This window comes from Pelophylax lessonae, assembly GCF_965119305.1.
Source record: "Pelophylax lessonae genome assembly, chromosome: 4".
Taxonomy (NCBI): Eukaryota; Metazoa; Chordata; class Amphibia; order Anura; family Ranidae; genus Pelophylax; species Pelophylax lessonae.
In genome coordinates, this window is record NC_138771.1 from 676,015,453 (window position 1) to 676,030,607 (window position 15,155).

General features: G+C 49.8%; 2 protein-coding genes across 3 annotated transcripts in view; both read left to right on the plus strand.

The window, feature by feature from the left end:
• The window catches only part of LOC309553408 (C-type lectin domain family 10 member A-like), a 78,946-nt gene that overhangs the window by 44,913 nt on the left and 18,878 nt on the right, over positions 1 to 15,155 (plus strand). The gene's annotated exons all lie outside the window — the stretch shown is intronic.
• The window catches only part of LOC309553404 (asialoglycoprotein receptor 1-like), a 310,174-nt gene continuing 309,473 nt past the window's right edge, over positions 14,455 to 15,155 (plus strand). The window contains exons 1-3 of one of the 2 annotated variants that reach the window (XM_082254583.1): positions 14,455 to 14,467; positions 14,703 to 14,793; positions 14,888 to 15,001. In XM_082254583.1, the coding sequence (XP_082110709.1) occupies positions 14,706 to 14,793; positions 14,888 to 15,001 (202 nt within the window). In that variant the 5' untranslated portion in view covers positions 14,455 to 14,467; positions 14,703 to 14,705. Of the gene's footprint in view, positions 14,468 to 14,695; positions 14,794 to 14,887; positions 15,002 to 15,155 lie in introns of those variants that run through there. The other variant, XM_082254585.1, reaches the window with a different exon arrangement.

Sequence of the window (15,155 nt, forward strand, 5' to 3'; positions counted from 1 at the left end):
GGGGTGGGAGCGGGTAGTAGGAGGAGAGAGTGGTGGGGTGGGAGCTGGTAGTAGGAGGAGAGAGTGGTGGGGTGGGAGCAGGTAGTAGGAGGATAGAGTGGTGGGGTGGGAGCGGGTAGTAGGAGGATAGAGTGGTGGGGTGGGAGCTGGTAGTAGGAGGATAGAGTGGTGGGGTGGGAGCGGGTAGTAAGAGGAGAGAGTGGTGGGGTGGGAGTGGGTAGTAGGAGGAGAGAGTGGTGGGGTGGGAGTGGGTAGTAGGAGGAGAGAGTGGTGGGGTGGGAGTGGGTAGTAGGAGGAAAAAGTGGTGGGGTGGGAGTAGGTAGTAGGAGGAGAGAGTGGTGGGGTGGGAGCGGGTAGTAGGAGGAAAAATTGGTGGGGTGGGAGCGGGTAGTAGGAGTAGAGAGTGGTGGGATGGGGGCGGGTAGTAGGAGAGAGTGGTGGGGTGGGAGCTGGTAGTAGGAGGAGAGAGTGGTGGGGTGGGAGCGGGTAGTAGGAGGAGAGAGTGGTGGGGTGGGAGTGGGTAGTAGGAGGATAGAGTGGTGGGATGGGAGCTGGTAGTAGGAGGATAGAGTGGTGGGGTGGGAGCGGGTAGTAAGAGGAGAGAGTGGTGGGAGTGGGTAGTAGGAGGAGAGAGTGGTGGGGTGGGAGCAGGTAGTAGGAGGAGAAAGTGGTGGGGTGGGAGCAGGTAGTAGGAGGATAGAGTGGTGGGGTGGGAGCGGGTAGTAGGAGGATAGAGTGGTGGGATGGGAGCTGGTAGTAGGAGGATAGAGTGGTGGGGTGGGAGCGGGTAGTAAGAGGAGAGAGTGGTGGGAGTGGGTAGTAGGAGGAGAGAGTGGTGGGGTGGGAGTGGGTAGTAGGAGGAGAGAGTGGTGGGGTGGGAGTGGGTAGTAGGAGGAAAAAGTGGTGGGGTGGGAGTAGGTAGTAGGAGGAGAGAGTGGTGGGGTGGGAGCGGGTAGTAGGAGGAAAAATTGGTGGGGTGGGAGCGGGTAGTAGGAGTAGAGAGTGGTGGGATGGGGGCGGGTAGTAGGAGAGAGTGGTGGGGTGGGAGCTGGTAGTAGGAGGAGAGAGTGGTGGGGTGGGAGCGGGTAGTAGGAGGAGAGAGTTGTGGGGTGGGAGCGGGTAGTAGGATGAGAGAGTTGTGGGGTGGGAGCGGGTAGTAGGAGGAGAGAGTGGTGGGGTGGGAGCGGGTAGTAGGAGGAGAGAGTGGTGGGGTGGGGGCGGGTAGTAGGAGGAGAGAGTGGTGGGGTGGGAGCCGGTAGTAGGAGGAGAGAGTGGTGGGGTGGGAGCGGGTAGTAGGAGGAGAGAGTGGTGGGGTGGGAGCGGGTAGTTGGATTGCTGCTGCTCCCCCGACCAACCGTTGTTCCTCTCTCATTCATGATATTCCCCCACAAAAGCCATATGGCCCCACAAACAAAGTGCTGCCCAAAACATGTTGTTTTTTTCTTTTGGGGAGCACTTTGTTTGTGGGGTCCCTGATGGTAAATATGTGTCATTATTGCTTGGGTTTGGGTTGTGGTCTCCTTAAAAGAGAGGCAGATTTGACTGCTTAGGAGTAGCCTACAGGCAGGTAGGGATTAGAACAGGACCCCTTTTAAGGGTTGTTTCTCCTAAGTGGAGGATCCTTGGAACCCATTTATTAACAGAAGGGGGTGAGAGCCCAGAGTCGGGAGGGTTGCCGGAGAGATAGAGAAGGGTCAAGGCTTCTGTGCTCCTGCTCTCTTCCTTTGTGGGGAGAGCCGGACTCCCTAGGATTTTCCTGTTGGACTTCTGGGAGGAGGTAAAGCCCCACAATACCCAAACTGAGCACAAAGAGGAGAAAATCTGAGAGGACTTGGTCCCATCCTTGGTTAGGATCAATGGAGGACATGGGTGGGAAGAGAATGTAGGCTATTCAGTTCTGCCCAAAGCTTAAAGCGGAGTTCCACCCAAAAGTGGAACTTCCGCTTTAGGTGTTCCTACCCCCCTGACATGCCACATTTGGCATGTCATTTTTTTGGGGGGGGAGCGGGTACCTAGTTTTGGCAGGTACCCGCTCCCACTTCCGCTCGGAGCGCCGCGGCGCCCTGAGCGGAAGTTCTCCTCTCCCCCTCCCTCCCTGCAATCTTCTGGGACACGTAAGAGGTCCCAGAAGATTGCCGGCCAATCACGGCGCGCAGCGCGACTCGCGCATGCGCAGTGGGTACCCGGCTGTGAAGCCGCAAACTGTAACAGCCGGGTGCCCACACCAGTGATGCCGGCGCCGAGGGAGAGGATCGAGGCTTCGGGCGGCCGCATCGCTGGACAGTTGGACAGGTGAGTCAAATGGCTGGAACTCCGCTTTAAGACATGAGCATCTCTTAGCATGGAGTAGTTGTATACTACCTTTACCATTGTCTGGAGAATTTGAAAGATAGGCTAGAACTTGAACTGTTATGCTGATATTCAATATATTTAGTGAAGGAAGTTATTCCTACCTAAGACTTGGCTTCTGCATGAATGTCTGGGCTGGAGAAGTCACCCAAAGCTAAAGCCTGGGGAATGCGAGGGCAAGTATTATCTGTGTTGACCTGGCTGTTGAGCCCTTGAAGGAATTAGGAGCCTCCATGTGGATACCCCTGTAAGAAGGTCGACCAGGAGGGTGGAAGGGTGCGGTCTCTGGCCACAGTCCCCAAAAAGGGAAGTGTAGAATGGCCAAAGTGTCATGTCAGCCCTGGAGTACAGTGTGGTAAGTGGGGTTGGCCCAGCTGCCCCCCATGGCCACTCATGAGGCAACCTGAGCCCCACTTACAAACCCACCTGTGGGAGAACTCTATAAAAGCGGTGTCACATACAGGGGCGTAACTACAGGGGTTGCAATTGCAACCGGGCCCCATGCTCCAGGGGGCCTGTGTGGCTCCCCTGTACACCTGGATAGGAGGGGCATGTGGGAGGGACATGTAGAGAAATCACTGTCCTCCTTTTTCCTCTTGTAGCTGCAGGAGGAAAATGGAGGAGATTGGTTCCTCTGTATGCTGCCCCTGCCGCCCCTCCTATCCAGTTCACTTGTGTTCTGGGCCCCTGTGTGCTCCCCTGCCCCCCCCCCCCACACTGTGCTCCCTCCCCTCTCCTGCAGGGGATGTGTCACAATAGAGAACCAGGAAGGGGTCGGTAAATATGTAATTCACCAGCTCCTTCCTTTTCTGAATGGACAGAGTCATAGTCAGTAGGGATGATCAAACTTTTGAAAAGTTTGGTTCGACCAGAACACCCGAGCCTCCCAAAAGTTCATCCCGGATTTCAGAACCCCTTTGAAATCAATGGGACCCGAACTTCGGTAATCAAAAAACATAATTTTGAAGTACCTAAAACCCAATAAATGCCCCTAAAAAGTGCCTAGGTGTCAGGGACTCAGACACCGCTGTGCAGCCTACAATCCATCTAGGCGAGTGCGCATGTGCGTGCGTCATGACGCACATTGTACCAACCCAGCCTCCTCTTAAGGATCACTCACCCTTTCATCCAGTGCTGGATTATCGTCAGCTTCCTGCTTCCTGTTTCCTGTTGTGACCTCGGCTTGCTCCACGGACTTGTCTCTGCCTGATAACCTGTTTACCGACCCCGGCTTGCTCCACGGACCTGCTTCTGCCTGATAACCTGTGTACCGACCCCAGCTTGCTCCACGGATCTGCTTCTGCCTGATAACCTGTGTACCGACCCCGGCTTGCTCCACGGATCTGCTTCTGCCTGATAACCTGTGTACCGACCCCGGCTTGCTGTTACTTGGACTGACCACATGTGGATGACCCCCGGCCTGGCATTTACCACTGCACTGTTTGCTTTCACTGGAGCTTCTCAGAAGGGACCCGGATATCCCTCTCAGCCATCCACCTGCACCACCACAAGCATCCAGTGCTACTTGGGTCGCGTCACCTCCTGTCTCACTTCGAGGGGTGATTCGCACTGAGCTGCAAGGGAAACCCTCTCAGCACTTCGGCCTCCACCCAGTGATCTGACAGTATAATCCAGCCATGTCAGAGGCCGACAGAGGCGCTTCCCAGCTTGAGGCACTGTGTCAGCAAGTTTCCAGTCTGACCCAAGCAGTCCAAAGACTGCAGGATGGCTACTTCCAGCTGGAGGGTCGAGTATTAAATCTCGCAGGCTTACCACCTCCTGCTGACCCCAATCAACCTCCTGCCAGCTCGGTGCCTGTCTCCTCTCCGCAAGGACCAGTTATGGCTACCGCACCTGAACCCAGGGTCCCCACTCCTGAGCGCTTTCATGGGGAGCGAAGAAAATTCAGGTCTTTTAAAAACACCTGTATTCTGTACATGGCACTTCAACCTAGAACCTTCTCTTCCGAGACGGTCAAAGTGGGGTTTATAATCTCTCTGCTGGCTGAAGAGCCCCAGACCTGGGCTCATAACCTCCTGGAGCAAAAGAGTCCAGCCCTGAATTCCGTGACCTCTTTCTTTGAGGCCATGGCCCAACTGTATGAGGATCCGCAACTAGAGTTGAGCGTACACCTGAATGTCCGTGTTCGACGGGTTCGGCCGAACTTTAAAAAAAAGTCCGGGTCCGTGTCCCGGACTTTTGCCGAACTTTTCCCGGACACCGAACCCCATTGAAGTCAATGGGGACCCGAACTTTCAGGCACTAAAATGGCTCTAAAACACCAATGGAAAGGGCTAGAGTGCTGCAAATGGCAGCAAAACGTAGTTAAGAGCATGGCGAGTGCTCTGCAAACAAATGTGGATAGGGAAAAAACTTAAAACAAAAAAAAAACAGAAAAATAAAACAATGTTCTTCATCTGTGAAGGACGAGGCCCATATGGAGTACGAGGGAGGTTGAGGTGGTGGTGGATGTGGCGGTGTCATAGGTGTGCGCACAGGGTGTGCCGGGTGTACCTGGGCACACCCTAATCACCTAGGGCACATAGCATTATCGCTCTGTTTGCCAGTGAGTAGATGGGAAATATCTCCCTCGGACCTGCTCTGCTCTATTTCTCTTTGCCAGCAGGGAGAGTAATGTATCGGGGCCATGTACATGTAGGCAAACACATGCATGTGTATTTAAACTTTGGGGTGCACACCCTAATGCAATAGGCTGCGCACACCTATGGGCGGTGTAGGTGGAAGCAGCGGTGGAGGAGGACCAGGGCCGGATTAAGAGCATCATGGGCTTGGTGCTGAGGATTTTGAAGGGCCTTAAGGGCCGTGCCTTGGCATGCACCCAGAGGAGGAAGGGTGCAGCCATGCATGCCTAATTCAACATGGGATGCTGTCTCTGAAGCCCATAAACACATCCATGCATCGGCAACTGTCCCTCCTTGTCCGGCCTTCGTGCTGTGTGGGGAGGTTCTGAGGGAGCTGCCTGGGGAAGCGAGCATAGAAGCCAGACTTCTGTGTTTACAAGTGAAAGAAGAACGGTAACAGTGAATATGGCCAACCCGGGGCCTATATAAAGGTAGGGGCCTGGAGCTGCAGCTCCAATAGCCCCTACGTTAATCTGGCCCTGAGGAGGACGAGGTAGCCAACACTGCTTCTTTTCACAAATTTTAAATGAGGGTACACCCCAAAAGAGTGAGAAAGAGCAAACATAGAAAAATGGCTGGGTAAGGTCGGTATCCATCGCTATTTTGCACAAGGTACGGAAAAGTCCCGTGGGATCCATGCCTGGTTCATTTTAATGAATGTGAGCTTGTCCACATTGTCTCTGGACAGGCGGCTGCGCTTGTCTGTGATAACGCCCCCAGCCGTGCTAAATACCCGTTCAGATAATACACTGGCTGCAGGGCACGCCAGCACCTCCAAGGCGTAAAGGGCAAGCTCAGGCCATGTGCCCAACTTGGAGACCCAGAAGTTGAAGGGGGCAGACCCATCATTCAGTACGTCTAGGCGTGTGCACACATATTGCTCCACCATGTTGGTGAAATGCTGCCTCCTGCTAAGACGTTCCATATGAGCTGCTGGTGCTGCTGTTTGTTGTGGCGTGCTGACAAAGCTTTTCCACATTTCGGCCATGCTAACCCTGCCTTCTGAGGTGCTGGCGGTGCCCTGGTTGCGTTGGCGACCTCTTCCTCCTCCTCCTCCTCTGCCTTGTGCTTCCACTGTGGCCCCGCTGTCAGGTGGGAATGCCAGCAGCATCGCGTCTACCAGCGTGCGCTTGTACTCGCGCATCTTGCGATCGCGCTCCAGTGAGTGAATTAAGGACGGTACGTTGTCCTTGTAACGGGGATCCAGCAGCGTGGCCACCCAGTAATCAGCACAAGTTAGAATGTGGGCAACTCGGCGGTCGTTGTGGAGACACTGCAGCATGTAATCGCTCATGTGTGCCAGGCTGCCCAGAGGCAACAAAAGGCTGTCCTCTGTGGGAGGTGTATCGTCCATGTCCTCTGTATCCCCCCAGCCACGCACCAGTGATGGCCAGGAGCTGGCCTGGGTGCCACCCTGCTGTGAACATGGTTCCATCTCCTCCTCCAGCTCCTCATCCTCCAGAACTGTGGCCCTGCTGGACAATTGTGTCCCTGGCGTTTGTGTGTGCAGGAACCCACCCTCGGAGCCCCTTGTGAATGACTGCCCTGAAAGCCTTGGAAATGTTACCTCTTCATCCTCCTCCTCCTCCTCATCCTGTGCCACATCCTCTTCCATCATCGCCCGAATTGTTTTTTCAAGGAGGCCTAGAAGTGGGATAGTTAAGCTGACAACGGCATCATCGGCACTGGCCATGTTGGTGGAGTACTCAAAACAGCGCAACAAGGCACACAGGTCTCACATGGAGGCCCAGTTATTGGTGGTGAAGTGGTTCTGTTCCGCAGAGCGACTCACGCATGCGTGCTGCAGCTGAAACTCCACTATGGCCTGCTGCTGCTCGCGCAGTCTTTCCAGCATGCGCAAGGTGGAGTTTCACCTTGTGGGCACGTCACATATGAGGCGGTGAGCGGGAAGGCCGAAGTTACACTGCAGCGCTGACAGGCGAGCAGCAGCAGGGTGAGAACGCCGAAAGTGCGCACAGACGGCCCGCACTTTCTGCAGCAGCTCTGACATATCGGGGTAATTTTTAAGGAACCTCTGCACCACCAAATTCAGCACATGCGCCAGGCAAGGGATGTGCGTCAAACCGGCTAGGCCCAGAGCTGCTATGAGATTTCGCCCGTTATCGCACACCACCAGGCCGGGCTTGAGGCTCGCTGGCAGCAACCACTCATTTGTCTGCTGTTCCATGCTCCTCCACAACTCCTGCGCGGTGTGTGGTTTTTCCCCCAAACAAGCAAGTTTTAAAACTGCCTGCTGTCGTTTACCCCTGGCCGTGCTGAAGTTGGTGGTGAAGGTGTTACGCTGTCCGGATGAGGAAGCGGTAGAAGATGAGGAAGCGGAATAGGAGGAGTTAGGAACAGGAGGCAAACTGAAGCGCCCTGCAATCCTCGGTGGTGGATGGACATGCGCCAAATTGCTATCCGCCTCAGGCCCATCCGCCACTGCATTTACCCAGTGTGCCGTTAGGGAGATATAACGCCCCTGACCGTGCTTACTGGTCCACGTATCGGTAGTTAGGTGGACCTTGGCACAGATGGCGTTGCGCAGTGCACACCTGATTTTTTCCCCCACTTGGTTGTGCAGGGAAGGGGTGGCTTGCCTGGAAAAGTAGTGGCGGCTGGGCACGACGTACTGTGGGACAGCCACCGACATAAGGTTTTTAAAACTGTGCGTCTCCACCAGACGGAATGACAGCATTTCAAAGGCCAAGAATTTTGAAATGCTGGCATTCAGGGCCAGGGTACTTCCTCTTCCTCTCAAGTGTTTGGGAGATGGAAAGCTGAACGCTTCCACGGGACATTGTGGAGATGGTTGGTGACCCAGGTGGTGGTGTTGCTGACAGATCCTCTGTTTGCGGGGTGGTAGGTGCCGGTATCACTACAGATGTGGCTGGAGCGGCCGAGACTGCAGCAGAAGAGGAAGCAGGATGAGCCAGAGACGTTTCTTGGTTTTGAAGGTGTCTACTGCACTGCAGCTCGTGCTTTGCACTTAGATGCCTGATCATGCAGGTTGTGCTCAGGTTGAGAAGGTTTATGCCTCGCTTCAGGCTCTGATTGCACAGGGTGCAAACCACTCGTGTCCTGTCATCAGCACATTTTCTAAAGAACTTCCACGCTAGAGAACTCCTTTGAGCTGGCTTTGGTGCGCTCGTTCCCTTGCTGCGTTGGGCAGTAGCAGGCGTAGTGTCTAGGGCACGGCCGCTCCGCTTCTGCACCCTGCTCCCTCTTCTGCTGTGCTGGTGGCTCTGTGTGACCACCGCCTCTTCCTCCAAACTACTCAGGTCACCTGCATGACCTTCATTCCATGTGGGGTCGAGGACCTCATCGTCCTCCACATCATCTTCCACCCTCCTTGTCGGTCTCCACAATTCTGAACGCCGCAGCAGTTGGCACCTGCATTTCGTCATCTTGAGAAATAAGTGGTTGGGCATCGCTGCACTCAATCTCTTCCACTTCTGGGGCAGGGCTAGGTGGATGGCCCTGGGAAACCCTGCTCAAAAAGAAGAAGAGAGTGCTGTATTGCATGGGGCTCAGATTGCTTGCCTGATTTCCAAGGGGGGTGAGGTGAAAGACGGTTGGACATTGGCTGCAGGTGCCAACTCTGACCTTTCTGCAGTAGACTGGGTGGGAGACAATGTGAAGGAACTGGAGGCACTGTCAGCAACCCAATCTACTATCGCCTGTACTTCTTCAGGCCTCATCACGTCTAGAGGTGAATTATGCCCTACCAAATACTGCTGCAGGTTCTGTCGCCTACTCACACTTGAGGAAGGTGTTTCACTTGTGCGTGTAGCTGGCACAGATCGACCACGTCCTCTCCTTGCAACAGGAGCTCTACCAGCAGCACCACGACCCAGGCCACGGCCCCTATTTGACGGTCTCCTCATATTTCTGTAATTTATGATCTTGCCCTAGAAAGGTGTTTATTGAATAGCGGAACAAAACAACAACAGTATCGCACGGGTGTATCTCACAGTCAAATATGCAAACTATGCCGCAATTTAATGTTTTTTACCCCAAAAGGGTGTATATTGAATAGCGGAATAGGAAAAAGGATAAAAAAAACGGTGTATCTCACACGTACAAACACAGACTATGCCCTGATTAAAAATTTTTGTACCCTAAAGGGAGGACGAGGAAGAGGAGTAGGAGGAGTTGGGAACAGGAGGCAAACTGAAGCGCCCTGCAATCCTTGGCGGTGGAAGGAGATGCGCCAAACAAATTTAAAAGGTGTATCTCACACGTACCGATACAGACTATGCCGTAATTTAATTTTCTTACACTCCAAAAGGGTGTATATTGAATAGCGGAATAGGAAAAATATTATAATACGGTGTATCTCACACGTACAAACACAGACTAGGCCCCGATTACAATTTTTTGTACCCTAAAGGCAGGATGAGGAAGAGGAGTAGGAGGAGTTGGGAACCGGAGGCAAACTGAAGCGCCCTGCAATCCTCGGCGGTAGAAGGAGATGCACCAAACAAATTTAAAAAGGTGTATCTCACATGTACCGATACAGACTATCCCGCAATTTAATTTTTTACACTCAAACAGGGTGTATATTGAATAGCGGAATAGGACAAATTTTACAAAACGGTGTATCTCACACGTACAAACACAAACTAGGCCCCGATTACAATTTTTTGTACCCTAAAGGCAGGATGAGGAAGAGGAGTAGGAGGAGTTGGGAACAGGAGGCAAACTGAAGCGCCCTGAAATCCTCGGCGGTAGAAGGAGATGTGCCAACAAATTTAAAAAGGTGTATCTCACATGTACCGATACAGACTATCCCACAATTTAATTTTTTACACTCAAACAGGGTGTATATTGAATAGCGAATAGGACAAATTTTACAAAACGGTGTATCTCACACGTACAAACACAATCTAGGCCCCGATTACAATTTTTTGTACCCTAAAGGCAGGATGAAGAGTAGGAGGAGTTTGGAACAGGCAGGAGGCAGACTGAAGCACCCTCAAATCCTCGGCAGTATGAGATGCGCCCCAAAAATTGGAAAGGTGTATCTCACACGTACCAACACAGACTATCCCGCAATTTAATTGTTTATACCCAAAGGTTTTTTTTGAATAGCGGAATAGAAAATATGATCAAAAAAAGTGTATGTATCTCACACGTACACAACCAGACTAGGCCCCAATTACTATTGTTTGTACCCCTAAAGGCAGGATGAGGAGTAAGAGGAGTTTGGAACAGGCAGCACCCTCAAATCTTCAGAAGTATGAGATGAACCCCAAAAACCCCAAATATCATTCAGCTCTGCTGCAGGCCACAATTTAATTTTTTTTAACCCAAGGCTGTATATTGAATAGTGGAATAGAAAAAAAAGTGTATGATTTTTGAAACCACTCAATAATAGCACATGTGAACTGAACATAGCAGTGTATGATCAGTCAGCACAGCACAGCTGAAGGAAAAACGTGCCTGATAGAAAAATACTTTTCTCCCTCCTCCTCAGTGGGCAAAAAAAATTGTGTTCACTGCACCCCACACACAGCAAAATCGATGTGGACCACTGACACCTGCCTATCTCCAGCCTCTCCCTAAATGGATTGATAAGATCGTAGATCGGTCACTGGAAACCCCTCCCACACAGCAAAATCTATCGTAGAAAACTGACCCTAAAAATCAGCAGCAGCCTCTCCCTAAAAGGATTGATAAGATCGTAGATCGATCACTGCAAACCCCTCCCACACAGCAAAATCTATCGTAGAAAACTAACCCTAAAAATCAGCAGCAGCCTCTCCCTAAAAGGATTGATAGGATCGTAGATCGGTCACTGCAAACCCCTCCCACACAGCAAAATCGATCGTAGAAAACTGACCCTAAAAATCAGCAGCAGCCTCGCCCTAAAATGCCTACAACTCGCCCTGCCTAACACACTCCGACCTGTCCCTCAATTCTATGCGGACACAAATGAGTTTTGCCTGCCTGTCTGTCCCTAATCAGCAGCCAGCACGTATGTGTGCTCTGTCCCTGAACTAGTACACAGCAGAATGACGCCGCACGGCGCTGGCTGGAACTTATAAAGACTTGGTCACATGCTTCAGATGGTCAATCACAGCTACTAATACATTTGTAGGCATGGCTGGGATGGCTTAAGGCACACCAATTAAACGCTTGTTGATTGGCTGTTGAAAGCCCGCCATGAAAAGCGCACCAATGCATGCAAAACCTGGAAATAAAATGACCAAACACGGATTTTTACCCGAACATACAGTAAAGTTTTCGGGTCCGTGTCCGGGTAACAAAAAAACAATTATTCGGTACGAACACGAATAATACAGTCCGTGTTCGCTCAAACCTAGTAAAGAACCAGGATCCTATTGCTGATGCCGTCATTCCATTCTTCCAAGGCTGAGGGGTAAAGAACCAGTATCCTACTGGTGATGCAGTCATTCCATTTTTCCATGTTTGAGGGGTAAAGAACCAGGATCCTACTGGTGATGCCGTCATTCCATTCTACCAAGGCTGAGGGAAAATAACCAGGATCCTTTGGGTGATTATGTCATTCTATTCTTTCAAGGCTGAGGAGTAAAGAACCAGGATCCTACTGGTGATGCCGTCATTACATTCTTCCAAGGCTGAGGGATAAAGAACCAGGATCCTACTGGTGATGACATCATTCCATTCTACTAAGGCTGAGGAGTAAAGAACCAGGATCCTACTGGTGATGACATCATTCCATTCTACTAAGGCTGAGGAGTAAAAAAACAGGATCCTACTGGTGATTATATCATTCCAATCTACCAAGGCTGAGGAGTAAAGATCCAGGATCCTACTGGTGATTATATCATTCCAATCTACCAAGGCTGAGGAGTAAAGATCCAGGATCCTATGGGTGATCATTTCATTTTATTCTTCCAGGGCTGAGGAGTAAAGAACCAGGATCCTACTGATGATGATCCAGGCCCCTTCCTGGGGACATGGAGGTGATGATTCCTCAGCCAGTGATGCCACATGTATGTATGTTACTTATATGATATATGTTTACTGTTTCATAAGATAATTACTTGAACTGTGTACATCCTAGAGAAAGTAGACTTTTTTTTTTCCAAAGAAAGTGCTGAGTGAAAATTCGCATGTGCCGTTTGTATGCTGTAATTGGTCATTTTATGGTCTTAACAAAAAATGTCAAGAATTAAAAAAAAGAAAGAGAAACATTTTTCTTGTGTCAGTGATGAGTGTGTGTGTAACCCATCGTGCGTGATATGTCTCTGGGAACACCACAGGTATACAGAAGTGAAACCTTTCTCAGACTTCCCCTGGATTTCCACCTCTATGGATATTAGTGGTGAAAGCCACAAAATAGTGTCAACTTATACCAACGTTCTTAAAAAAAATGATTAACCGTTTAGCTTCTACCCTGAAAATATATCTCCTATTGGTCATTTCATAGATAATGTATTCTGTCTCTGCCCACTATGGGATCTTACCTATGCTGATTGGCTTGTCTTATAATCCTGTATTTTCATTGTAAAGTTCAAAACAATTTTTTCTCATACAGATCTCATATTCATCAGCATAAGAAGGAGACTTTCATTCCGGAGAAGAGTGCGGTCAGTATTACCAGGATAGCGTCCAGTGAGTGTAGTATGGAAGATGGGATTGGTTTCTGGATTTCATTTTGTGGTTTGTTTTATTAGGAAGAACTAATTAGCCAAAATTCAATTACTGAAAAATTATCCACAAGACTTAGTTTGCCAATAGGAACTTTAATTCTTCTTATTACTGTTGTGGTAATGGATAAAGTTCTGAGAATTATTCTGGAACTTCTCCTATTTCCTCCGGAGTGATGAAATAGAGAGCTGTCTGGGATGTAGTGAGGTCAGTGGTTGATGGGTTAGAATGGAAGAAGAAAAGTATAACAAAGAAGCAGCTTTAGCTCCAAACTACCGAGAGACACTGAGAGGACAACACCAAGACTACAACACCAAGACTACAACATCGAGACCAGAACAACATAACCACAACACAGTGACTACAACACTGAGACTACAACACCGAGACTACAACACCAAGACTACAACACCAAGACTACAACACCAAGACTACAACATCGAGACCAGAACAACATAACCACAACACAGTGACTACAACACCGAGACTACAAGGTGAGACCACAACACTGAGACTACAATATCGAGACTACAACACCAAGACTACAACATTGAGACCAGAACAACATAACCACAACACAGAGACTACAACACCGAGACTACAAGGTGAGACCACAACACTGAGACTACAATACCGAGAACACAACAAGACCACAACACCATAACTACAAGGTGAGACCTCAACAATGAGACCACAACACTAAGACTACAACACCAAGACCACAACACCAAGACTACAACACAGAGACCACAACACAGAGACTAAAAGGTAAGACCACAACACTGAGACTACAATACCGAGAACACAATGAGACCACAACACCATAACTACAAGGTGAGACCTCAACAATGAGACCACAACACTCAGACTACAACACCAAGACCACAACACCGAGACTACAACACAGAGACCACAACACAGAGACTACAAGGTGAGACCACAACACTGAGACTACAATACCAAGAACACAACGAGACCACAACACCATAACTACAAGGTGAGACCTCAACAATGAGACCACAACACTAAGACTACAACTCCAAGACCACAACACCGAGACTACAACACAGAGACCACAACACTGAGACTACAATACCGAGAACACAACGAGACCACAACACTGAAACTACAAGGTGAGACCTCAACAATGAGACCACGACACTAAGACTACAATACAAAAACCACAACACCGAGACTACAACACCGAGACCACAACACAGAGACTACAACATTGCGACCACAACCTAGAGACTACAACACTGAGGCTACAAGACCGAGCTACAAGGTGAGACCACAACACTCAGACTACAATACCGAGAGCACAATGAGACTACAACACCGTAACTACAAGGTGAGACCTCAACAATGAGACCACAACATTAAGACTAAAACACCAAGACCACAACACAGAAACTGCAACACTGAGGCTACAACACTGAGACTACAAGCTGAGACTACAAGCTGAGACCACAACACTGAGACTACAACACTGAGACTACAACACTAAGACCACAACACCGAGACTACAACACTGAGACTACAACACAGAGACTACAACATTGCGACCACAACCCAGAGACTACAACACTGAGGCTACAACACTGAGACTGCAACACAGAGACTACAAAGTGAAACCACAACAATGAGACCACAACACTGAGACTAAAACACAGAGACTACAACACTAAGACTACAACACTGAGACTACAAGGTGAAACCACAACACCGAGACTACAACACAGAGACTAGAATTCCAACACTACAAGGTGAGACCACAACACAGAGACTACAACACTAAGACCACAACACTGAGACTACAACACCGAGACTACAAGGTGAGACCACAACACAGAGACTACAACACTGAGACTACAATACTGAGACTACAAGATGAAACCACAACACTGAGACCACAACACAGAGACTAGAATTCCAACACTACAAGGTGAGACCACAACACAGAGACCACAAAACCAAGACCACATTACCGAGACTAGGCGAGAGAGGGAGAAATTAGATGTCTGTCCTGTTATCTATGGATCTGTCTGTCTATAATGGAGTCTTCTACAGGACATGTCAGTGCGATATAAGGATATAGAGCATCTACAAGAAGACCCAACACCCAACAAGAGTACCAAAGAAAACCATTCAACTTACCGAGGTATGAATCACCATACACAGTATAACATCACAGATACTGAGAATTACACTCGGCATACAGGACAAGAGAAGAGCAATGCAATTTTCTCTTTCAGGAGTCACCATGAACAGATGGACCCCCCAACCCTCCTCCGGCCTGATCTGCTTTATGTCAGCACTTTGCACTGGTCTCCTCTTCATCACCATCATCCTCATTGTCACCATCACACGTGAGTTCACTCTCGCTCCTCTACATTCATATAAACACCTCACATTCCATCGACACATATAGACAGGTAATTTCCCCTCACCATCCACATTCTATTCTCTGGAAGATCTCCCCACCATCCACATTACATTCTCTGGAAGATCTCCCCACCATCC